Below are 26688 nucleotides of genomic sequence, written 5' to 3' on the forward strand. Positions count from 1 at the left end.
AATTACTTGGGTCACGTCCCTTCTGTCGGTTTTCTCTGTGTATGTGGCTGTGCCAACCAATTAGTCATAAACAGACTAAGGGTGAACAGGAAGCCCTTAATGAAGCTTGACCTGGTTCCATCCTATCTTCTCAAATATGCTGAAAGCCCAATTGTCCTCTTTTGTTAATGGCTCTCTGATGGTTTTCCGGCCTCTCTCTGGCCCCCAAGTCCTGGGAGCCATGGACCACCTCAGTGGCTTAGTGGCCCTGGACTGAGCTGGGATGCCTGTCCTCTAGGCCTGATGGTTGGGTACCTGTCCTATGATAAAGGTCATGTGACCCCTGGGCTTTGCTATAATTTGTCTGTTGGGCTTGTGGGTCGCACATGAAGCTATGAAGCAAACCCAGGCCACGTAACAAGGAATGTGGAGACTGCATTATAGTCCCAGTGCTACCACTTCCTATGGCTCTCCTAATGCTACTTAACAGCTCTGAGCCTTGGAGTCTTCATCTCTCAATTAGGGGCAATAATTTTGGCCTTACCTGGTTGCCTCAAAAGGATGTTTCAGAGATTAGATGAGGTGACATACATGAAAGCACATTGCAGACTACAATAAATGTTCTTAGCCTTAGATAAGAGTGTGGGAGAGCAATTACTTGCAGGAATGTGCCAAGATCAAGCCGCCTTGTGACCTGGATGGGTGGAGACGCTGTTCAGTATATAAAACGGGGTGGCAAATACAGGGTGCCTGTGCCACTGTCCCTCCTCCTGATAATCCATCCCAGTGAGCCCTGGGAATCCAGGCTGCCAGCTCCAAATGATTAGCATTAGCATGGGGAGGAAGGTAATATGATGTGACATATTACCTTCACGTGGACTGCTCACAGCCATAGTGATTTTTATCACTTTCCTCCATTGGAGCAGTGGTCCTTTGCCACAATTTCCTGGTTATTTGAGTGACAGGCACTCATTTCCCATAGCAATTTGGGCTAGCTTTAAAAATTAAACTTTATCTTAATTAAAACAACCTCAATTAAAAACAGAATGGAAATTTAAGCACTGGACTGTAGAGATAGCACTTGGAAACTGAATTTAGTTCTGAGCTTTCTAGCAGCCACTAAACAAAGGGAGACGTGTCTGAATATATACTGTTATTACTGGATAAAAGAAAGCTTCCGTGTTTAGGAATTTAAGGTTTAAGCTATAGCTATTCTTTTCTAGTGTAAGGGCAATGAGACAACTGTGAGGGCGTTGAACTAGGAATTAGAAACTGAATTCTTCCTAGTTTTGCCCCTCCATTGTCCCGTCAGAAAAAAATGGGGTAATCATTTTTCCCTCAGAGCTTGTGCTTCAGAATAAGTCTCCACCTCCGCAGCCTTCCATTCCATTCTGTTCTTCTAACTCCCCATCTTGTCCTCAGCTCGATGAGGGGTTAGGCAAGGAACCTTTGGGAATCCACATCAAGTAGCTGTCCCTCAGGTGACTGGATAAGGAAGGTGTGGTATATATATATATACACACATACATACATACATACATACATACATACACACACAATGGAATACTTCTCAGCCATAAAAGAGAATAAAATAATGCCATTTGCAGCAATATGGATGGGCCTGGAGATTGTCATACTAAGTGAAATAAGCCAGAAAGAGAAAGAAAACTAGCATATGATACCACTTAATATGTGGAATCTTTAAAAAAAAAAAAAAAAAGGCAAATGAACTTACAAAACAGATACAGACTCACAGACATAGAGGACAAACATTGTTCCCAGGGGGAAATGGAGTAGGGAGGGATAAATTGGGAGGTCAGGATTTATAGATACTATTATATATAAAATAGATAAACAGCAAGGTCCTACTGTGTAGCACAGGGAACTGTATTCAGTACCTTGTAATGGCATATAATGAAAAAGTATGAAAATGAATATGTATGTATAAATGAATCACTGTGCTGTATACCAGAAATGAACACAGCATTGTTAATTGAATATACTTCAATAAAAATTTTTTTAATTAAAATAAGAAGCTGTCTAGAATCAGGAACACAACTTCATGCCTGGGGTGGGAATTCATAGCCTCGAATGGAGGGCAAGTGTCCCCAGCAGCCTATCTTGATCACTTTGGTATCCGTTCCAGGTGGACAGGTTCCTGTATCACATGCGGCTCTCTGATGAGACCCTTTTGGACATCATGGCTCGGTTCCAGGCTGAAATGCAGAAGGGCCTGGGGAAGGACACCAACCCCACAGCCTCAGTAAAGATGTTGCCCACCTTTGTCAGGGCCATTCCAGATGGCTCAGGTGAGTGGGGCTATGGGCTGCCAGGGACCATGATCCTCCTGGTTCCCTCTAGGCTGATGGGTGCCTGAAGTTTGCTCCTTTACCCTGGCTTATCTCTGCAGCCCTCTCTCCACATTCCCCGCCCTTACCTCCGCATTTCTCTATGCTCCAGTGGCTCAATATCAAAAGTTTTGAACCAAAGTTCAAATGCACCTTTCTTTTTCCCTGCCTGCCTTGGCCCTACCCATTGTGTTCCTCCTCCTGCTGGAGAATCCCAACAGTCTTACCCTTGGGAACACCACTTAGCTTTTCCACCACGGTGTAGAGATTATTGCCTTGATCTGGGAAGCATCCCCATGCTGGGCTAGGAGCTTGTCAGAGTGCCTATCCCCATGCTGTGTATGAGAGCCTCCCCACTAGACCAGCACTTCACGAGGGCAGGATCTATTTCTTCTTCACCACAGTGTTCTGAGCGCTGCACGGTGCTTGATGCACACTAGGCCCTGAAGTATTTGTTGAATGGATGGTAAGTGGCATTTTACGCCTAGGTATCTAGGCTTTAGATTCTAGGCTTTAGATAGTAAGTGATAGAAGATAGTATGTTGTGGTAGAAAAAATATTAAATGATAATTTAAGAAACCTGGGTTCTAGGCCCAGCTCTGTCATTCCTCAGTGATCTTTGGAATGTTTAGCCTTACTTTTTCTGCCTATAAAATGAAAGAGTTGGCTTACGCATTAGTTTTCTATTGCTGTTGTAGTAAGTTACCACAGGCTTAGCAGCTTTAAATAACACGGATTTATACTCTTACAGCTCTGAAGTTCAGAATTTGATATGGGTCTCCCTGGGCTGTACTCAGGGTGTCAGCAGAGCTGCATTCCTTCTGGAGGCTCTAGGGGAGAATCCATTTTTTTGCCTTTTCCAGCTTCTAGAAGCCGCTTGCATTTTTTGGCTCATGCTCCCTTCTATCTCCAAGCCCCAGTGTAGCATCTTCAAATCTCTGGCTCTGATCTTTCTGCCTCCCTCTTCCATATTTAAAACCCCTGTGATTATATTAGGCCCACTCAAATAATCCAGAATAATTTCCCAATCTCATGGTCAACTGATGAGCAATTTTGATTCTATCTGCAACCTTAATTCCCCCTTGTCATGTGACCTAACATACTCGTAGGATCCAGGGATTAGGATATAGACATCCTGGGAGAACCATTATTTTCCTTACCACAGCCTAGAGAACTCTAGAGGGAATCTCTGAGTTTTCATCAAACTCTTCCATTCTCAACCTCTGGGTAAGGCCATAGGAGGGAAAGGAACTGGTATCTACCAGGCATCTTCTGTGGTCTTGGGGTGCTAGGGACGCACTGCCTCACACAATTCCCGTAAGAACCCCGTGGTGTAACTGCTATCCCCAGGTCAGCTGAGAGCACTAAGGACCAAGGGAATTCCCCAATGTCAGGGTCCCAGTGTTCCAGCCAAGTTCCAGCAGGGGCTTTGGGGCTCTTGAACGAGCAGGAACTAAAGTTTGGGGAGCTCTCAGAGACCTTTGATTGGACTTGCTGGGCTCTGGGCCCCCCTCGGTTAATGCCTGGTCCAAAGTATCTTTGCTCTGCCATTTGAGAGGCCCCCGGGAACTGTGGTGGAGCAGCCTGTTCCCTTGCTTGTGGGTGGGCATGTGGCATGGGCAGTGTACCACCGTGGAGGAACATAAGCTGTGGAAAGAGACAGTCCTGCTTTGAAATCTCTGTTCAATTCTGACACTGCTCTTTAGAATGTTGAGGGGACTGTGGTCTTTGATGGGTCATCTGGGGCCATTCTGAGGAAGCACCTGAGTCATGAGGTGTATGTATGGAGAGGAGGGAGCACTAGGTCAGAGTCCTCCTGGCTTCCTGTGTTGTGGCTCCTCTTGTAGAGGTGTGTCCCAGAAGCAAAGGAAAGTGGCCTTTCACGGTCTAGAGGCTGCTGGCTGGATGTGCCTTCCCGGCCCTAGCTGCTTCAGGAAGGTTTAGAAGTGAAACTGACCAAGTTGTAGAAATTCCCTCCTCCTCAGACCAGGAGACACCACCTCCTTTCTTCACTGTCTCCTCAGAGCCTCTCATCACGCAATAAATCTCACCAGTGATCAAGCTATGGTGAGGTCCCTGGGCCCAGAGTCCCTGTGGAGCCAAGTGACCTTGTCAAGTCCCAGAACCACTGTACGCCTGTCCTCATTAGTAAAAGGGCTGTGGCCAGTTTGTCCCACCAACTTGTGGGGTCATTAGGATCAGATGAGGTCACAAGGAAGGAATGCTTTAAACTCTCCAAAATGTCTCAAGTCCTGCATAGCTCCTGCAACCTGGTGGTATAATTTCTGATTACTAACAAACAAAACCAAACAAATAAAACTCTCCTAATCTCTTGGGGCCTCCATTTCAGAAATGTATGCAATTTCCAGAGAAATCCTTCTGAGTGTACCTACTCCAACTCTGTAGTTTCCCATCTTTTCATCTGAACCTACCTGAGAAGGGATAACTTGATTGAGCTTAGTTACCTCCCAGCCTTTCAGTCAGGGAGCTGCAACTGACTGCTCTTACTTGCGCCTTAGAAGTGCCTTCTCTTCCATCAGTCATAAGGGAAGGGGGACAGAAGTGCCCATCTTGTTATCTGAATGTGACTGATTCTGTAGGCCCCACCACAGCTGCCTTTCTTCTTGGCCTCTGTCTCCAGGCAGCTTCCTAGGCCTTCTGGAAGGTGAGCCTTGGGGGTGAACCCAGGAGCCCCAGTGTTGTCAGCTGATGGGCTGAGGGGTCTGCACTAGGACAGAAGTCCCATACTTCCCTGAGCATAGGACTTACCTGGGGTGATACCTAAACGTGGTTTCCCAGGCCTCTTACCCCTGGAGATTCTGAATCTTCAGGAAGCTACACGTTCAGTCATTGTGTGACTTTGGGAGATGCTGCACTTGGAAATGGGGACGGAGCAGAGTTACAAGCCCTGGCAGCAGTTTAGGACAAGGAAACCCCTGGCGTCTGTGGCAGCCTCCAGCCGCTGAAAGGTCACTGGAGGGTTGTCCCCAGCAGACAGATTGTCAAGGAAGCCTCACCCTCATGAAAGATTATTTCTTTTTAAAAAAATTATTGTTTCTTTTTTATTTTTTAAGTTGAGATACAATTGTCATACAGCACATTAATTTCAGATGTACAACGTACTGATTCGATATTTGTATATATTGTGAAATGATCACAGTAAGTCTAGTTAACATTCATCACCACACATAGTCACAAAAAACTTTTTTTGTGGTGAGAATTTTTAAGATCTACTCTCTTAGTAACTTTCAGATATGCAATTCAATATTATTAACTATAGTCACCATGATGGGAGGTCATAACAATCTTAATAATGTCTGTAAAGATTCTGATGGCCCCACTGCTGCTGTTGTCTTCTGGGCAGGTTCTCCCTTCGCTGAGGTCCAATGAGTCCTTTTCCTGGGATCACAGTCACAAAAAGGATCACATTGTGTGGTTTCTGTGAACTAGGGTCTTGAGTCACTGGTGGGGTGAGGTGACCACAGTGCGATGATGGTGCTGGTGGCCAGAGGAAAGAATCAGTCCATGCAGACATTATTACAATACAGTAGGTCTTCTGGGTCACCTTCAATCTGGCTTGCAGCATAAGAACCTCCTCTTTTAATAAAATCCTTCAGTCCATCCTGGTTATTGCCAGAGGTGTTTTCCCAAAACCTCAATCAAATCTTGGTTAAAATCTTTCTTAAAACTTTCTGTGACTCCCCACTACCTTCTGGATAAATCCTAAGCTCCTTGGGGTGGGATGGCTTTTCCAAATCCTTCCTAATTTTTTTAACCCAAGACTGCCTGCCAGCCTCATTTCTGTCACACCTCTTTCCTGCTCAAAACACAGACCTTTCCACCCCCATACAGTCTCATTCCTTTGTTCACAATTTCCTCTCCCTGGACCCCTGTTCTCCTCTGTCTGGCTACCTGATGCCCTGTCACACTCAGCTCTGTCACCTGCTCTGATTTAGATGCCACTCCCTGTGCTTCCCACGACCAACCAGAGCTTGCCATACAGCAGACCCTCAATTAATGATAACTTTTCTTGGTTTGTTTTTTAATAGAAAATGGAGAGTTTCTTTCCCTGGATCTTGGAGGATCCAAGTTTCGAGTCTTGAAGGTGCAAGTCTCTGAAGAGGGGAAACGAAACGTCCAGATGGAGAGTCAGTTCTACCCAACACCCAATGAAATCATCCGAGGGAATGGCACACAGGTACCGGGCAGGAGCTCTACGAAGGTGGGGGAAGGCCTTGGCATCAAGTTTATGGGCGACTGTGCCTTAGCTCGGGGTCCTGTGCTTTCTTTTCTCTACAGCTGTTTGAATATGTAGCTGACTGTCTGGCAGATTTCATGAAGACCAAAGGGTTGAAGCAGAAGAAATTTCCTCTCGGCCTAACCTTTTCATTTCCCTGCAGACAGACTAAATTGGAAGAGGTAAGGCTGCTGCTGGGGAGGGAAGAAGCTGTGTAGGATTTGGGTTTGGAGCTGGAGAATGTGGCATGAGCAGGAGTCAGGCTGGGAACAGGAGGGATCAGCAGGAGTTTTCTTGCTTGCTTTTTCTTTTTCTTGCCACCCCCCCCCCCCTTAACAGTGATGTGGAAATGTGAGGCAGAGAATATGTTAACGTAGCTACCTTGATTTTACACTTAACATGGGCACAGCACAGGAAACAAAATGGTTTCCACCACCAAACTCAGTGGTTCTCAGGCCTTGGTTGCATCAGAATCCCAGAAGTCTTGTTAAACACAGATTGCTGGGCCCCACACAGGAGTTTCTTAATCAGTGAGGCCTTAGATTTGCATTTGGAATAGGTTACAGAGTGATGCATTTGCTGCTGGTCTGGGAACCATACTTGGAACCACTGTTGTAACTAGAGTGGGAAGGCTTAGAGATTCTGCCTCTACAGTAAGCTCTTGGAAGCAGGATTGAGGTGGGGTCACTGGAGTGACAATGCTATTGAGCAAACCTCACACCTGGGATGTACCGTCTCAGCTATGCCACTAGCCAGCTAGAGTCTTGGGTAATCTATCTCTGTACGCCTCAGATTTTCAGTTTGTAAACAGGGAGAAATCAAACCTGATCTTGCTTGAATCTGTGAAAACCAGTAAGGGGACATAAAAAAGGACAATGTGCTTTCTGAAGCCAGGGGATTATTGTCTATATTCAGGTCTCCCCAGGCCACTCTTGCCCCCAGTGGTGGTCCATGAGCTCTTGCTGCACGGACTGGTCAGGACATTCAGATGACAGTCAATTCATGGACCACCTGATATCAGGGACCACCTTGGGATGTGGTTGATATTGTTGGCTTGAGCCATTTGGCATAGTGGAAAGGGAGTAGATTTTTGTGATCCACAGACCTGGCTTTGAATCATGGCTCAGGACAAGTTGTGCCCACTGGGCAAGTTACTTTGGGTCCCTTGTTTTCACATGTGTAAAACAGGGATAATTTCTACTTGCTGGGCTGAGGTGAAGCTTGAACAAAGCATCTGTACCATGCCAAGCACTGTGCCTGGTGCATCAGTGGTAGCTACAGGGTTTGAATGATTGTCCCTATATGATTTGTCTATTCATGCTTTTGTACCTTGTCCCCCAATTCAACAGATGTTTCTGGAGGGCAGGCACTATTTTGTATTGTTCTCCTCTTCCACCCCCAGGGTCTCTAGCACAATGTCTTTTATTTAATATCTGTTGATAACTATCTACATTTGAAGGTGCAATCAATCATTTACTGGATTCTGCTGAATGAGAATTTGCCATCATCTATCTATATGGGAGATGGCTGAGGTTTACTTTTTAATTATTTTATAAAGAAAGAAGTGGGAAAAAATATAGTATAAAGAAGGTTTCAGGGAATGTTAGAAGAGGCCAGGGGAGCTTTGCTTGTCTTCGCTGGTGTGGAGATCAGAGTTCCTCTGAGTCAGTTGTAGGGAGGAGTCAAGAATCTGACCTTGATTTACCAAATAGTTAAACGTCTCTTGTTTGAGCTTAGGCACAGAGATGTCAGGAAGAAGGAAGAAGATGATGATGATAGACTGTACCAGATTTTGACACTGTATCTTGCACTATGTTGAACTCTTTATGTGCATTGCCTCATTCAAATCCCCGAACAATCATATTAGGCAGATTTAATTATTTCCATTTTATATTTGAGAAAAATTGCAGTTCATAGAGGTAAAGAGATTTGCCCAAGTCCACATGGCCAAGAATGGCTCAGCCCAAGCTCATCAACTCCCTGACCACACTGACTTTCTAAAAAGGCACAGCTTTAAAACATTGTTTAAAATGCCAGCAGATGCCTGAAAGCATTTTGATCCATTTTGTGTTGTATCCCAGTAATGGTTTTCAGATGACATTTAAACTAGGGAAGTGAGCTTGATTATATCAAGGAAAAGAGAAATGCTTTTTCTCGTCAAGATCTAGTTGAATTACTTGCATTTTATAAAATTTCCTCCCAAACTGCCTTTCAGTGAAGTCTAAAGTAGAGAAGTTTCAGCCACAAGGAAGTGCATTAGTAATAATAACTGAGAGTGGGCATGATTCTGCAGCAGATTTGTGACACGAAAATAAGGGCTTTGGAGAAGGTGGAGTCTGCTCAGCTGTATAAATGCAGGAGGAGGTAGGAAGGGAAGACTTCATGGAGGGGTGTGGCTAAAGGGGATTCTTTGTGAAACTGAAAAATGATTAAAGAAGTTCAGGGCATGGGAATTAAAGGAAGATATCACTTTGTTGTTGTTTTGTTTGTTTAAATGAGGAAACGGAAAATTCTTAGCCAAAGAGAATTTTCCTTGTGTGTATGTGTTTCTGATGATTAAATGGTAACACTCCTGTAAGATAGGGGGGAAAAAGAGATAAAAGAAGGTAGGAATTAAAAAATTTAAAGAGGAAAATAGAAATCCCCTCTAATCCCAACCTTCAGAGATGCCCACTAGTAGAATTGTTGAGTTTTCCTTTCAGTCATATCTATTAAATACTGGTGTTATGCTATATACATAATTTAAATATATATGGTTGTAGGTACAGCTTTTTTCCCCCACTTCCCTATATACTCTCCCCCCAACAGTTCCCACATTGTCCCTAGCATCCTTTTTGGAAGGAGGTCACCCTGCAATCTCTCACTCCTCTGTCCCGTTGAAGCAGGGATATTACTATAGCCCATGAAGGCAGAAGTTAGGGAGAACTGCCACTAGGCAGTGCTGTGGTGCAGGGTGAAAACCTAGTCACTGGTGGGCCATCAGAGACCTGTGTTCCAATTGGGCTCTGTCCTTCACCCACTGTGAGACCTGGAGAAGTTTCCTTCCTCTCTAAAGCTTGGCTGCTTTATCCATAAACTAAGAGGGTGGAAGTGGGGATGTAGGGGGTGGTCAGGGAGTTTGTAAGTTTGGGCTCGGCTCCTCTTGACTATGTGACCTTGGGCAAGTCTCTTAATCTCCAAGTTCTCTTCCAGTCTGAAACATTCTGTGATTATTTGCTATTTTAGACATGAAACTCTTCAGAAACACCAGTTGTAAGCAGATAATTGATAATGCAAATTGAGAACCATTTTTTTAAGTTGAAATTAAGTTCCCAAGGGAGTCTTACGAGGTAACACCATGTCAGTTCTTTGTGGACCTGGCAAACCCGGCATTGTGCAAACATCATGTGTATCTACCACACACCAGATAACTTCCATCAGAGCATTCCTGTGACAGAGGCAGAAGTGACGTTTCCAATTTGTAGATGAGTTAACTGAGGCTGAGAGGTTAAATTATTTGGACAATGTCTTGTGAAACCAAGTGTTCTAACTCTACAGCTATTGTTCTTTCTGCTCTAATGTATTACGTTTCAAACTGCTCAGATGCGAGTAATAGGAAAGATGTTGAAATTATTAGAAAAAACCTCTGAGAAAATGTTGGAAGAATTAGAGTGATTCAGCTTAAAGACGAGAAGGCCATGGGGGGTGCACTTTAAGCATGAGATTTATGCAGCTCATTTTCAGAACTGAGTGTCTTCTTCATCTTTTGTGGATCTGAAATCTTCCCCCAGGGCATCCTGCTGTCATGGACGAAGAAGTTTAAGGCACGGGGAGTTCAGAACACCGACGTGGTGAGATCTCTGGCAAATGCTATGAAAAAACACAAGGTGAGGAATCCACCTCAGCTCAGGGAGCCCTTCCAGTCCTAGCCCCCTTCTCTTTAGGGTTGCAGGGATTGGGGAGTGGGATGTCTTGTACTGTACCTACCCTCAACTTGATCTTAGGGAAGGTCTCACTGTAGCACAGATGTGGCTGTGCTATCTGGTTAAAGCCACCAGTGAGCCTTGCTATGTGGAGCTCGTTCCGAGCACTGTTGAAGGGTTGCTTGCACTCCCCAGGGCCCTCCCCAGCTGCCTCAGACCTGATGCTACGTGTAGTGCTCCAACCCCCACCTCTCCTCTCTGAGGCTTAAAAGATCACTTTCTTTCCAGTCTGGCTCTCTGTCCAACTTTCCACTCTCTATTCATTGAATATCTCTATTTGTTGAATTCATTTTACAATAATTTAAATAACTGCAAAAGCAAGACATGCTCCTTACTGAGCTGAGTAGTACACCAATAAACCCAAATGACTTGTTACCCTGACAGCTTAAGGAATATTTTGATGAATACCCTTCCAGTCTTTTTTTCTTCAAAGCTGAGTTTGTATTCTTTTGTATCCTGTGTTCTTGTTTTCATTTTACCTTAAAATGCTCCCTCAAACCTTGTGGAACTGTGGTGCAATAACCCAAGTTGACTTGGTAGGGTGGGAAACGCACGGTGCTGCCCATGGAGAGGACTTGGCTGAGGCTGGTTAAAATGTCCCCGTGGGTGAGGACGTTGGTGTTTTCTCCTGGAAACACCATTGCTCCCAGGATAAACATGCTTTCCTCAGGGTCCCTCAAACACAGACTGGAGTCCTAGTGGTCTTTCCCTCATGTTTCCTTTGCACAGAAGCCTTCACTCATAAAGCAGGAGAATGGGTTCCATTTTTCAGCTCCCAACTGTTCTTTCTCTCCCCTGGGCCCCTGAAACTTAACAAAGGCCTTGTTTCTTGCAGGCAGGCCCGGAAGGCGGGATGTAGTGATTGTCTCAACCAGGCATCTTCACTGCTTTTGCTTCCTCTGTGGGGAAAAATAAAGGGATAATGCCTCCCTCCCACCCACTGATGCCCTCTGCCACTTGTGTTCCAGCAGGACATAGATGTGGACATCCTGGCTTTGGTCAATGACACCGTGGGGACCATGATGACGTGCGCCTATGATGATCCCTACTGCGAAGTTGGTGTCATCATTGGTAACTCAATTTGACTTGCTTTTTGGAGGTGGGTGAAAGGGGCTAGTTAAGGGCTTAGTTTCAGGGACCTCTGAATAAATTTTGTGGGAAGGTTATTGGTACTTTCTATTTAGAAGAAGTAACATAGGAAGATGGAAAATTAATACATGCATTCATTCAACAAGTGTTTACTGAGGGCCTATTGTGTGCCAGGCCTTGTGCTCTGCATTGGATTCTTAGTGGTGAGAATCCCAAAGGTTCCTATACTTACGAAGCTTTCAGTGGGTAGGTGGGTTAAAGGCCAAAAAGACCTAAACAAACAATGTAATTTCAGATGGTGGTTAGTATGATAAGGAAAGTAAAGCAGGGTGATGTGATTGAGAGTAAGTGTGGTGGAGTGGTCAGGGCAGGCCTCTGAGGCCTGAGGTGACATTTGAGCAGGGACCTCAGGAGGAAGGAGCAAACAGGAGTGGAAGGGAAGAGAGTCCTGTGGCCTCTGAGATGGGAATGAATCTGGGGTGCTCGAAGAACCCTAAAAGGCTGAGTGGTGGCTGATTCAAAATTAGTGAAGGCCGAGAATAGAAGGCTGTTTAGGCCAGAGAGAGTGGACAGGATGGGGCAGATTGCATAGGACAGTGGACACAGTCACTGTAAGGTCTTTGGCTTTTACCCCACGAGAGACAGAAGGCGCTGGAGGACTTTGGGCCGGGGATGGATAAATGGGGAATGCATTTTTAAAAAGCTTATTTGGTGCTGTGTGGAGAATCAACTCTTGGGGGCAAGGCTGGAGCAGGGAGGCCAGCCAAAGGCCATAGCTCTGTGTAGGCAAGATGAGCGGAGGCTGCAGCTCAGAAGAGCTGTCTGGTGGGTGGTCTCAACATCTGAGCTGGGGGGTTCTCCAGGAGGGGCCCGTGGAAAGGCTATCTGGGGGACAGGAAGGCCAAGTGGATCAGATTTATAGGCTGTTCTTTACTACCCCGTCAGTTCCCCATTCCTTTACCACTGTTGAGGGGAGTTTTCTGAATTGTTTTTCTTGATTTCCAACCCACTCTCCTCAGCTGGACTTGCCCAAAGGGCAGGATCTTTACAGCTGAAGGGCTTGATCTGCCTTTCTGTTTCTGGAGCCCCACACCTCAGAATGGGCCTGGTGCTTGCCTGTCATGGCATCAGTTACTGTCCACTGTGTCTGTCTTAGTGACAATGTCTGGTGACCTGTAGATTTGGGGCCATGCCTAAACAGTGTGCTTTTCTGAGAAAAGCTTTTCCCAAATATTACATTCTACTTCTCTTTATCTCTTATTTCTCATGTTGGCTTTAAAATCCTGAGATCAGAGTATCAGCCAGGGGAAGATACTTACATTTTTTTAAAAAACAGTTTTATTGAGGCACAAAAATCCTCTCATTTAGGTGTATAATGCAGTGATTTTTAGTAAATTTACAAAGTTCTGTAACCATCACCACAATCCAGTTAGTTAGAACATTTCTATCATCCTGATAGGACCCAAATAGATTGTGCCTATTTGCAGCCACTCGCTACTACTCAAGTGTTTGAGGTGTTTCTTTAGAGTAAGTTTGTGTTTGAATAATGGCATGTTGCTTTCTTCTGTAATAGCTAATCACTGTTAAAGACAAGGATGTAGCTTATGTTAGGAACAATTTGTGGCAGGCTGTGAATAAGGAATGTTTTTATTATCAAATAGAGAAGAGGCTAAGCAACATAGGGAAAGGGTTTAAAAAATTACTGTGGGTTGGTGATTTTAAAAAAATATGTATTTACAAGGTTACATTAACTCATCCTCCTCTTTGTAAATGTGCTTTGTCAGCTTTCATACATATTCATCGGGGACTTCTTCACAATTGACTCCATTCATAACAGCAAACCATTAACACCCTGACAAGTGTAGACTTGACATGTCAGCTTTATTCCTCATGAACTCCCGGGCTTGCCAAAGCTGCTTCCCTCAGCAAGAACCAGGCCCGGGAGTGGATCAAAAGCACTTTGTGGTGCATTCAGAGGACTCTCAGGCGGTCGAGAGTTCCCTCTGTCTTTGCCCAGCTTGGAGCCCTTGCGTCTCTGTGTGTTCTCTCTGATCCCTTGTCCAGGCACCGGCACCAACGCGTGCTACATGGAGGACATGAGCAACATTGACCTGGTGGAAGGCGACGAGGGGAGGATGTGCATCAACACCGAGTGGGGGGCCTTCGGGGATGACGGGGCCCTGGAGGACATCCGCACTGAGTTTGACCGGGAGCTGGACCTCGGCTCTCTCAATCCTGGGAAGCAACTGTGAGTACTCCAAGGTGTAATCTGGGCAATCTGAGTTTATGAGACTAGGTTTGTATTTCAGTTTCACTGGACAGATGAGGAAAGTGAAGCCAAGGAAATTGAGTGCGTTCCCCTAGGTCATATCCCTAATTCTAATTCAGTTCCAGAAGCAGGGGAGACACAGTTGTGAACCAGGTAACTCAGGCCTTGCCCTCTTGGCTCATTCAGATGAGTGGCCTCAGAAAAAACCAGTGAGGCCTGAGGGAGCGCACGTTCCTCATTTGTGTTTCCCATCTCCCCTGCACCCACTTTCTCAGAGGCCTAATCACGCAGCACCTGGCGTGAGTCCTTCCCTGGCTCAGGTCTCACGGAGCCTTTCTCCGCGCTCGTCCCACGCTCGCCTGTCGTGTAACGGCGTGGGACCTGCCTCAGCTCTGCCTGTGCGCCAGACGGCTGGCCACACCTGCCATTTTCCCTTCCTTTCTACACATAGTGTCTTCACATTATTGCAGCTCATTAAGTGTTTGTTTAAAAAACAAAAGGTGTTTGTTGAATGAAAAAAAGTTTAGAAATTTAAAAAATAATTTCAGACTTACAGAGAAGTAGCAAAAATAATACAAAATTCCCCTTCACTCAGATTCCCTAAATGATAACATTCTCCTTCTGTCTGTGTGTATAGGTATATACCAACACACACTAAGTACACATATGTATAAAATATACGACTGTATAAAATTATTTTTCTGAACCATTTGAGATTAAATTGCAAACTTAAGATCCTTTAACTCCTAAACACTTCAGAGCATATTATCTGAAAACAATTACATTCTCTTATATAACCAAAGTATAATTATAAAAATTAGGAAATTAACACTTGATCAGTTCTGATATCTAATTTACAGATCTATTCAAAACTCACCAGCTACCACACTGAAGTCCTTTATAAAAAGAAAAAGAAAAAATGCTGTTCTGGGCCAGGTCCAGACTCACACATGTTGTGCTGCTGCTGTGTTGCTTCAGCCTCTTATAATCATCTGTAATATCTTTGTTTTTTCATGACTGTCAAGCGTACAGGCCATTTATATCACAGAATGTCTCTCAACTTGGATTTTTCTGACGTTTTCTCAGGATTAGATTCAGGTGACGCATTTTTGGCAGGGCTATCACACAAATGATATGTTTCCTGCCCAGGGTATCAGATCTGGAAGCACGTGATGTTTGTTCCATTATGGGTGATGCTATAACTCAGATCACTTGGTTGAGGGGAGATGCAAGAGGTTTCTCTACCATAAGGTGGAGTATTCCCTCTGTAGAGAATCATTATCTGGTGAAGAGATACTTTGAGACTATGTGAATATCCTATTTCTCATTGAACTATCACTCTGTAGCTTAGCATCCATTGATGAATTTCTAAATACATCATTCCTTCTATGTTTATTGGTTGTTATTCTACGGTAAGGAAGAACTCTCCAGTTATCTATTTATACTAATATGGATACTTTTTTACTTTATGCGTTATAATTTCTTCCTAGAATTATTTATTTTGATGCTCACATTTTTTCAGATTTAGCCAGTGGAAGCTCCTTCAAGCTAGTCCCTGTCTTCTCTTGACATGTTTGCATCACACTTTAAATACGTCCTTATTTTCTGACACAATAAGATGGTCCAGGCTCATTGTGTACTTTCCCAGCCCCAGGCCTGGAAAACCGCTTTCCCAAGAAGCCCTGGTGAATAAATATTTTAAGTACCTCCTAGAAACCACTCAAACACTAAAATTGCATAGCTGGGGAGCAAATTTCTGCTTTGAATGCACCTGTTCCCCAGCACATACCCATTTCACTGGTGACACAGAGCTGTCACAGCCCAAGGACATGGTTCCCATTTTTTTGGACTTTATCATCCTCACTCCATCCACTTCACTTAAAATAAATTCCACTCCCCTAAACCCAACTTGGATTTCTTTTGATTGTATTCTGTTTCTGCAGTGTTTTAAGACTTTTTATAATGAAATACATAAATTTGATTAGGAAACAGATTATTCTTGATTTCACATCTTACATTTGCAGAATAAAAATTATTTTTAGTAGTTTATTTGGGGAACAATTAATAATTGCTTGTATGCAGACTGAGAGTCCAGGTGTAGGTAGCCTGGCAGAATATTTCATCCACTTTATTGTAGAACCTCTTTGGTCCTCTTTGGGGCTCATTGGGTCTGTCCAAGCCCATCTCACAGACACAGCATCTTTCTCTCTTGGACAGAAACATGTATAGGAATTGGAAACATTTGAAATTTGGATTTGTCATGTTGTGGTTGGTGATCCTGGGAAAGTAGCTGAAGTCTCTGAAGTTGAGGTTCTTTATGCCTAGCATGAGAATGGCACTCCCATGGCCAAGGGTGATTTGAGATAAAGACTCTTGGAATCAAGCACTTTATGATCAGGAAAGAATCTTAGATTTCCTCTAGGTTAGTCTTCCCCTTTTATAGGTGAGGAGAATGCAGCTCAGAGAGGATGAGTGGGCTCTGGGGCAGAGACTGAGGCCTCCTGACCCGTCAAGAGGCCTTTTCACTACTCGTAGTCCTGACCATGGCCATGGCTCATGGGCTTTGGGAATGGATGGTGCGTAATCAAAGGCATTGCTGCCTCCTATCTGTTCACCAAATTGTAGGTTTGAGAAGATGATCAGCGGCCTGTATCTGGGAGAACTCGTCAGGCTTATCTTGCTAAAGATGGCCAAGGCAGGCCTCCTGTTTGGCGGCGAGAAATCCTCCGCTCTCCACATCAAGGGCAAGATTGAAACACGGCATGTGGCTGCCATGGAGAAGTAAGCTTTCGGCAGGGTCCCTCTCACATTGACTTTGCAGAGGATTAGGGTGGGCAGACAAGGCATGGTGTGCTCATGGGAGTGGTACACAGAGGGACCAGATCTTCCTTCTTCACCAGGACGATTTCAGACCTGGGCAGAGCTTCAAGTGGGTTAGCAAAGCCTCACATGTGGCTTCTTGTTGGTTTCATCAGCCAGGGATTCTGCTGTCAGAGGTCTACCCTCCCCTCATGTTTTGCTGCCTTCTTCCTCCCTGAAGTAGTGACATAACTTTTTTAGGGCCATAAACCCCTTTGAGAATCTGATTCAAGTTCTGGACCCTTTACCCCAAAATGTACATTTCATACAGTTTTGCTTATAATATCAGGGCATCCTTGGTCATGTATTGAATCCAAATTAAGAACAACTGCTAGAGCAAAGAGCCTTCTCTACCTGGTGCAGTTGGCGACTGGCTTTGGCTTTGGTGATTGGAGGCCTCACACACAGGTCCCTGCAGTGGGGAGCTGACTGCTGAAGTTGGCTAGCCCCAGTCAACTCAGGATCCTGCTCCTCAGACTTAGATACCCTGGCATTGCCCTGAGCTTTGTAGTCAGCTTAGAATCTGAGCTCAGCACGGTGAGCTCCCTGAGTCTGCACTCCCAGAGTCTGTACTCCCAGAGTCTGTGCTTGTGCAGAACTTGGCAGAGACTGAGTTTCTATGAAAGACAGTGTAGTACAGGGTGCCTTAAATGGTGGGCTCTGTACTCTAACTGCCTGAGTTCAAATCCTGGCCTTTGCGCTTACTAACTGTGTGCCTGTGGACAAGTTACCTACCCTCTTTGTGCCTCAGATCCCTCTTCTGTACAATAGGATAATAACAATTCTTCCACCAGGATTTTTGTGAGGAGTGAGTTAATACATGTCAAGTTCTTAGACAAGCATCTGGCGCATAGTGGGTGTGCGATAAACAGTGGCTATCATGACCATTGTTGAAATTGTTACTATACGATTATGTGCCAGCCTGTTTATTTTCACAGTCCTGAGAGGTGGGAATGCTGGCTCTCTGAGGGGAATCCCAGGGGATAGAGAAGTTTGGTCCTCTCATTCTTTTCCCCCGGCCAGGTATAAAGAAGGCCTGGCCAATACAAGAGAGATCCTGACGGATCTGGGCCTGGAGCCTTCGGAAGCCGACTGCATCGCGGTCCAGCACGTCTGCACCATCGTCTCCTTCCGTTCTGCTAATCTCTGTGCAGCAGCCCTGGCAGCCATCCTGACTCGCCTGCGGGAGAACAAGAAGCTGGCGCGACTTCGGACCACGGTGGGCATGGACGGCACACTCTACAAGATCCACCCGCAGTGAGTGCTGGTGGCGGGTCCACACCCCTGCAAATGAGCCTCCCCTGGAACAGAGTCCCAGTGTTCTCTCTAAACTATGCTGCTTCTCTGGGTTGCTGGAACCAACCAGCTTCTATGGTTCTGCGATTATAGGGGCAGGGGTGAATTCAGAGATTACATTCATCTAGCTGGCTGGGTTGCTTTGGGAGATCATTCTTAGAGAAGTACTCTGCTAAAGCCAATTGTCTGAGTAGCAAGGCCATCCATCCATGTCCTTATCCATACACCCATCTATCCATTATTACTGAATACTTACTATGTGGTAAGATTGGAAAGTAAGATACACCCAGTTATAAATGGGGGGAAATTGGGATGGCAGAGGCTGCCAAGTTCACATGAAGGATACTGGCAGGAAAACACAAGAGAAATGAGAATTTCCCAGAAGGAGGGAGCAGGGCTCCTCAGGACCCCATTCCATTGCTACACCTGTGTTTGTTCCCATTGACTAGGCCTGGGCCTTTATGATTGTTTCATATTTTGCCTTCACTCCTGTCTTTAGATATCCAAAACGCCTGCACAAAGTGGTGAGGAAACTGGTCCCGAACTGTGATGTTCGCTTTCTGCTGTCAGAGAGTGGCAGCACCAAGGGAGCTGCCATGGTGACAGCAGTGGCCTCCCGTGTGCAAGCCCAGCGGAAGCAGATTGACAAGGTGCTGGCTTTGTTCCAGCTGACTCGAGAGCAACTTGAGGGTGTGCAGGACAAGATGCGGGTTGAGCTCGACTATGGGCTGAAGAGGGACACCCACCCACTGGCCACAGTCAAGATGCTGCCCACCTATGTCCGTGGGATGCCAGATGGCACAGGTGAGCCAAGTACAGCTCCCTTCTCTGATGGGCTACCCAGAGCTCCCATCAAAACTCCTTAAATCCAGTTAGGTTTTTTGTTTTAAGAGCCTTGGGTTCATGTCTGTAATGGAGGGAGGGAGAGTTGGGTAGAAAGTTAGTACTCTTCTGAATCTATTTGCCTCGGTTGATCCAAGGCACTGGCAGTGAAAGAATAAGTTAGGTTACATGTGTGTGAAGACCCAGATGCTGTCCCCTGGGGAACTACCATCTGGACACTTAGAGTGTCTGGCTTGTCTTCCACCCTCTTCTCTGGCTCTCTTCTGTCCTGGGGCTTGGCTCTCTTCCTCTCCTCTCTCTTCACTTTCTCCCCCTGACTCTGCCCAAGACTTCAGACCCTTGATCCTTCTCCTGGTCCTCTGTGCTCAGCCAAGAGGAGCCATGCAACAGTGGAGTCAGTTCTTTAGACAAGTTACTCCACCAATTTGAATCTCATGGGCCTCACCCAGATATAATGACCTTTGTACAATGCTTCATATCTTTAATTTGCTTTTGAACCTTTAATTTCATTTTGTTCTCACAACCACTCTGTATGTTACATAAATAGAGAATGATTCCAATTTTATAAGTGTCAAAACTGAGTCTCAGAGAGGTTAGAAGACATAGTCAAGGTCACACAGCTGTACTTGGAATGTCTCAACAATAAAGATATTTTCCAGAGCCAATATCCTTCAAGTCTACTTGAGGGAAAAAATGAAAGCAGTAAAAGACACTATTTAGTTATTCATTCTTTCATCTCTTTTATCATTTTGCCTTCATTCCTCAGAGTTTCATTAAGTACCTGCTGTATGTCAGGCTCTGTTGTAGACATGATGACAGAGTAGTGATGAAAACACAGTCCGTACCTTTGTGGAGCTTATGTTCTGTTGGGCTGGCAGACAGTAAATAAATGTCAAAGGATGCCATGTAATGACAGGGGTATGAAGAAAATTTGAGCAGGACAAGGCGTAAGAGAGCTCATTGGGGGTGAGGTCTTCGGCAAATTCAGGCAATTCAGGGAACAGCAAAAAGACCAGCATGGTTAGAACAGAATGAGTGAGCAGGAAGGAAGGTGAGGGGTTACATGGAACAGGCTGCGATGCTCTGCGATGTCAGAGAAGTGAGAGGCGCTGCGCTGGGGGGCCCTGGACGGTAATAGGGGTTGGACTTGATATGGTTTCTTATTAATCAGGTGGGGGTGTGGGAATCTGAGGAAGAGGAGAACGGGACAGAAGAACAATTTCATGCTTGTGATGAGCAGGTCCTATAGGCCCTACAGACATGATGGAAGCACCTTCTGAGTCCACTGTAGTCAGGGTAGCCTGGCTTGGATTCACTCTCAGGCTCCTCAAGCATAAGTATTATGTGGGGCTCTTACCAGACACCAAGAAAAGCAGGCTGGCCTCACATGGGCTCAGGGTTCCTGTCCAGTGCTCTGAGGCTATGCTCAGTGACTGCTGTACCCCTCTGGCCATGAGCCCAGGTGGGCAGGCTCTGGGTCTGCTCTGTTTTGGTGTCTCCTCTTCCTCCCAATGCCCGCACACAAGGCCCTGCTTGGTACATGCTGGTGGATGCAGCCCCCACTTTCTCCACCACAGAGAAAGGAAAGTTCCTTGCCCTGGATCTGGGGGGAACCAACTTCCGGGTCCTCCTGGTGAAGATCAGAAGTGGATGGAGGTCGGTGCGAATATACAACAAAATCTTTGCCATCCCCCTGGAGATCATGCAGGGCACCGGTGAGGAGGTAAACTCTGCACTCCGAGGTGCCAGCCTGCCACCCCATAACAGTGCAGGCCAGGGATGACTGCCACTCTTTCCCTGCAGCTATTTGACCACATCGTGCAATGCATCGCCGACTTCCTGGACTACATGGGCCTCAAGGGGGCCCAGCTGCCTTTGGGCTTCACATTCTCGTTTCCCTGCAGGCAAGCGAGCATTGACAAGGTAAGACAGCCGAACCTGGTGGGCCTCCTTCCTATACCTGGGAACTTCAAGGCAACTCTGAGTCACTGTTCATTTTACTTAGGGGTCTCAGGTTCAGGGCAACTGGGGAGACATGACCTAGAATTTGGACCATTAAAATTTTTCTATTTACTATGTTACATTTTTGTTATTATTGTCTTTTGGATTAAAGTTTGCAAAATAGGGTAGTATACAATAAAGGGACACATGTTTAAGAGTACTGTTAAAAGAAAGGTCAAATCATATTATCAAGAGACAGGAAGAGGTGATGACCAGTCAAGGCCAGTTATAACTCTGTAACAGTCTGTAATATTATCTGTATCTTCCTGGGCAGCCAGCATAAACAGGAAAACACAATAGGTTGTAGAGGTTTTATTGTCTGATGAATAAAATCTTACCAGTGTATCAGAAGAAATGCATTTCTTTCCTGGTATTAGAATCTCAGGAGGAATTTATCACATAGACACTTAATCATCTGACACTGAAGAACATCATGGATAATGATTTTTAATAAATTATTCATAGTAATTTAGAAACATATATCACAAGATTTTTCTTGGACTTCTTGGATAAGTACACCATTCACCAGCTCATGGAGAATGGAATGCTCTGTCTTGCTCTTTGATCAGCTTATGTCAGCCAAGCTTACAGGACTGGCATTAAAGCAGAACACCACTCCTCAGTTTATGGGGAGAACTCTGGTCAGCACAGCAAGTCAACCAGGGAGCTCATGACAGTAAGAAGAATGGCACCAAAGATTTGACAAGATTTTGACTAATCCACTCAGTGTCCTCATGATGTACACACTACTTTTGGTTTATTTTATCATTTTTTATTGTGGTAAAATAGATATAGTGTTTACCACTTTAACCCTTTTTATGTGTATGGTTTTGTGGCATTAAAATACCTTCACATTGTTGTGAAACTATCACCACTATCCACCTTTTGAACTTTTTCATCATCCAAAACTGAAACTTTACACCCATTAAACAATAACTCCCCATTTGCTCCTCTCCCAGACTCCTGGTAACCTTTATTTTATTTTCTGTCTCTGTTTCTAGGTACCTTATATAAGTAAAATCATACAGTATTTGTCATTTTGTGACTGGCTTATTTTGCTTAGCATAGTGTCCTCAAGGGTCATCCCTGTAGAATTTCCTTCCTTTTTAAAGCTAAATAACATTCTATTGTATGTGTACACACTAAAATCAACATTTTGTAGCTAAGAAAAATGGAGGCACATAGGATTAAGTAAGATGTCCAGGTGGCCATATCTGTAAACAATGGTGGCTGAGAGCCCAGGCTTTTGCATTCTGCCCTTGTGGAGCCCAGTGGTTTTGGACCATTTTGGTCATAATGCACAGTACACTTAGATACATATAATGAAAAAAAATCAAGAAATGAGTACTTACTCTTATTGTATGCATAAATTTCTCTATTTTCTATGCTATTTCATTTTTCATAGGAGGGAATTGAGGCATGCAGTTTTGTCTGATGGGTAGGTACAGAATCAGAACTGAAACAGAGCTCTCCAGGGCCATGAAAAGGCCATGAAAACACACGCTTCACCAGGTCTACCCACCACATCCATCCCAATCATTCAGAGAACAGGGAGAAAGGAGTTCAAAAGGCTAAATTATCTGGTAATATGGCTAGAGCTCTCAAAATTAAAAATGCCAGAATGCTAAGAAGCAGCAGATCGATTTCTCAATATTCCATTTCTCAAATGTACCTCAGGAGGAATGAACAAAGATGTTCACTACAGCATCACTTTTTAACAATGAAAAATTAGAAATAACCCAAATGTCTGGCAATGGAGAATGACTAAATAAACTATGATGTATCAATCATATGGAATCAATTACTTGATTTTTACTTAACAAGCACAGACATAGTGCTTGCTCTGTGTCAGACGTCGTTCTAAGTGTTACAGACACTACCTACCTAGGCGGGAGGCAACAGAGTGCAGTACTTAAAAGTGTGAATCTGGAACCACGTTGCCTTAGTTAGTTCGGTCTTGGCGTCTGCACTTGCTGGCTGTGTGACTTTGGGCATGTTATTTAACCTCTCTGCACCTTTGCCTTCCTCATTTCAAAAATGGGGATAAAAACAGTATTTTATAGGTATGTTTTGTGGATTTTAAAAATTCTGTACAATTGTATTTGAGGAATATTTTCCATATTAACTGACCTGGAATGGTCTAAAAGATATATTGCTGAGTGAGAAAAACAAATTGCAGTAGTCCACACATGCCATAAATTTATTTATTTAAAAAATACATGTAAGCAGAGAGAAAGTCTGAAAGTATTCATATCAGATTAATAATAGAGGTTACCTCTCAGGTTCGGGGAGATGGGGAGTTAAAGAGGACTTTGTCCTTATCAGTAACATTTTAATTTTTTTTTTATAAAGACCGTGCATTCCTGTATTACTGCTGCCATTAAAAATTAATACACATGGGGAAGGGGGAGCCATGTGCAGCTGTCCACGGTCCTGAATGATTGACGGGCATCAGGACATAGCTGCTCCTCCTGACCTAGGACATTGGGCCTCTAGGCTTCCTCTCCCAGAAGTTCTGACAGGTTCATGAAGACACAGCTAAGAAGAAGGGGAGATCAGTGGACAGCTGGGAGCTAAGCCACTGATGGCTGGCGAGAAAAAAGAGAGACTTTTTAAAAATTGAAGTATAGTTGATTTACAGGATTATATTTTTTTAAATTTTATTTTATTGAGTTATAGTCAGTTTACAATGTGTCAATTTCCAGTGTAGAGCACAATTTTTCAGTCATAAATGAACATACATATTACAATATTATATTAGTTTCAGGTATACAACATAGTAATTGGATATTTTTACAGATTATACTCCGTACAAAGTTACTATAAAATATAGACTATATTCCCTGTGCAATCTATTACATTCTTGTAACTTATGTAGTTTATACCTCTTAATCCTTTTCACCTATTTTGCCCCTATCCTTAGCCATCTCCCTTCTGGTAACCACTAGTTTATTTTAAAAAGAGAGACTTTTCAAAACAATGACTTTTGTATAATTGCAACTAATAAGAAAGAGAGATTTTTCAACTGGGGGTGAATCAGGTGAATCTCTAATGTTCTACATATATTCACCAGGAAAAGAGCAAGTCCCAGTTTCCCAAGGACTGTGGAGAAGAAGGGGGAGACTGGAGCTGAGAACCTCAAAGTGAGGTGGCCATTCAGCCCCTGGGGTTGGGGGTGCTGCCATCAGAGTTGCTGGCCACCGCTCCTATCCCAGGAGCTCTCCTGGTCTAGATGCCCCAGCTTTACCTGCCCTCGCCCGCCCCCAGCTCTAGGCTATGGAGTCTGAGGCTAGACTAACTCTTGGTTCAGCAAGGTTCAGTATAACCTTGCTCTACCTTTTAAAAATCAGAAATACTTTTTCTCCGTATTATAAAAATTATACATGCTAATTTTGGGAAAACTTGAAAATATAGACAAACAAAAAGGAGAGACTAAAGGGTACCTGTGATCTTGTACCCGGAGAGAACCACTGTCTACCCCCTGGTGTATGCATTGTTTCATGCTTTTTTCCAGATTTAAGTGTGTGTGTGTGTTGGGGGCATTTTAAAAGAATAATAGAATAATTTGCTTTAACATGAGTTCACTTAACAGTTTACAGTGAACATCTTTCCATATCTAACGTTCTCCTACAGCATTATTTTTTGTGGCTATATTAGCATTTTCTATATTGATGTACATGATGAAAGATCCATTCTGTTGGAATGATAGATGCCTCTTGCTTTTCCTGTGAAATAATGCTTTGATGAATATTCTGTAGCTTTATCTTTAATCACAAAGATGTGATTGATTGGCTAAATTAGAAGTGGCCTTTGTTCTGTGCAGTCATGGCCAGGGAATATGGCCTGACCCTTGATAAATATGAATTGCTGCAATTATTCCACTCAGCAGTGGGCCTTGTCTGAGCATCATGCTCTGTGACGCCTGTGGGCCTGGTGTTAGGGCTGCAGAGATGGAAGCACAGTCAAAAGCACATACATTTGTCCAGCATTCAGCTCTAATGCCTTGCATCTGTTTGATGCTAAGGTTGTGCTGTGGTCCCAGCAAACTATTGCTCAAACGAATTTCCCCTCCTTTCTTTCAGGGAACACTCATTGAGTGGACCAAAGGCTTCAAGGCCACTGACTGTGAAGGGGAAGACGTGGTGGACATGCTCAGGGAAGCCATCAAGAGGAGAAATGTACGATATGGTGCTGAGGCTCATGCCTGACCTTGCCCCTTCCCCCGGCCCCTTTGCTCTGCCATCCTACACTTAGCCCTGTGACTCTGGCCTCTGCCTGCCTAGGGCTGATGTGCCCCTCCCGAGCCTGTTTGACCTGCACATACCACTTACAATAGAGCTGCTTTCTTTGCAGGAGTTTGACCTGGACATAGTTGCAGTTGTGAATGACACAGTGGGGACCATGATGACCTGTGGCTATGAAGATCCTAATTGTGAGGTTGGCCTGATTGCGGGTAAGTGGTCAGGCATGTCTCACTGGCCTATTCCCATCTGATCTTTTGGAGTTTCCCTTTTAACATAGTGAAGGGCAGGGGGCCATTGTTCAATTATATAGAGGCTCTGAAGTCAGCTTTGTCCAAGGCAGAGATGAAGTTAAGAATGGGATTCCAAGTCTCCTAATTCCCAACTCATTACTTAATATCTTTTTCCTTAAGGGTCCTGAGCCAAGGTTATCCTTTCTGCTGATAAAAATAACATAGAAAGAGAGGATTTTCAAATCAGGTCCTTGGAGCACATTATCCTGGGAGGAAGGAGACCACAGTTGGATAATGTTGGCCTAGGGCTGAGGGAGCTAGATTTTCATGCTGGCTCCAACATATACCTCCTCTGGTCTCTGACCTCTTCTGGCTGCCAGGGTACAGAGGATGGGGAAGAGTTGGAAAGAAACCTAGGAGAGGAGAAGGGAGTATTCTGAGATGTGATATAGGTTCTTTAGGGGTCTTTGAGGAAAGTCTGACAATGATTAAGGGCAAGGGTGGATTCGAGGGGGATGACTCCTTGAAGAGGTGAGGGGACAGGAGGCATTTGAACAGGTGGAGACAGGGATAATGGGCATTCCAAGTGACAGGCACAGGTTGTGTAATAGCAGAGTCTGGGGAAATTGTTCCAGATGGTTGTCAGGGCTTCCTGAAGGTGAGTAGTATGTACAACAAGGAAATGGGGATATATTGAGAAGTCTTCAGTGCCCAGTAAGAGGTTTCATCTCACTCTTACTCTTATATACTTGGTGACCCTGGGCAGGTTGCTTATTCTGTCTGGACTTGAGTTTCATTATTTGCGGGAGGGATTGGGCTAGATGTGGGAGGGATTGGGCTAGATCTAGGAGGGAGAAGAGGTGAGACTTGTTTAATTGAAGATAATAGTTGCCTGGGAGGTGGAGAGATAGCTTAAGTGGTAGAGCACATGCCTAGCACGCACAAGGTCCTGGGTTCAATCTCAGTACCTCCATTAAAATGAATAGATAAGTGAGAGAAAAAAAAACTAATTAACCCCCCCAATAAACATAATTGCCTGGACTGTTGTGTTGAAAATAGTTCTGAGACCAGGTCAATGACAAGGGAGAAGAGGGTGGCTTACAGATGCCAAATGTCTACTTATCCACAACTAGATGATTCCTCATGATCCTTTCCAGCTCTGACTACTTGGAAGCTCACTTTGTGTACTTATGGCTTATCAATTGTGATGATGATGATGAGGAGGAGGATAATGATATCACAGGTACTAACTCTATGTGGAGGAAATTTACAAACATCTCATTCTTTTTCTTTATAACAAATCTGTAAGGCAGGTGTTATTTCCTATTTAC

At 44.4% G+C, this 26688-nt stretch overlaps 1 protein-coding gene across 4 annotated transcripts in view; it reads left to right on the forward strand.

The window, feature by feature from the left end:
* HKDC1 (hexokinase domain containing 1) overlaps positions 1-26688 on the forward strand; it is a 48116-nt gene that overhangs the window by 13423 nt on the left and 8005 nt on the right. For 3 of the 4 annotated variants that reach the window (XM_074374115.1, XM_074374118.1, XM_074374116.1), the window contains 13 exons: positions 2126-2288; positions 6377-6525; positions 6627-6746; positions 10335-10430; positions 11495-11597; positions 13680-13863; positions 16510-16665; positions 17767-18000; positions 18539-18843; positions 20460-20605; positions 20686-20805; positions 24966-25061; positions 25237-25336. In XM_074374115.1, coding sequence (XP_074230216.1) covers positions 2126-2288; positions 6377-6525; positions 6627-6746; positions 10335-10430; positions 11495-11597; positions 13680-13863; positions 16510-16665; positions 17767-18000; positions 18539-18843; positions 20460-20605; positions 20686-20805; positions 24966-25061; positions 25237-25336 — 1972 coding nt within the window. The remainder of the gene's footprint in view (positions 1-2125; positions 2289-6376; positions 6526-6626; positions 6747-10334; positions 10431-11494; positions 11598-13679; positions 13864-16509; positions 16666-17766; positions 18001-18538; positions 18844-20459; positions 20606-20685; positions 20806-24965; positions 25062-25236; positions 25337-26688) is intronic. The other variant, XM_074374117.1, reaches the window with a different exon arrangement.

The sequence above is a fragment of the Camelus bactrianus genome, chromosome 11, assembly GCF_048773025.1.
Source record: "Camelus bactrianus isolate YW-2024 breed Bactrian camel chromosome 11, ASM4877302v1, whole genome shotgun sequence".
Classification (NCBI taxonomy): domain Eukaryota; kingdom Metazoa; phylum Chordata; class Mammalia; order Artiodactyla; family Camelidae; genus Camelus; species Camelus bactrianus.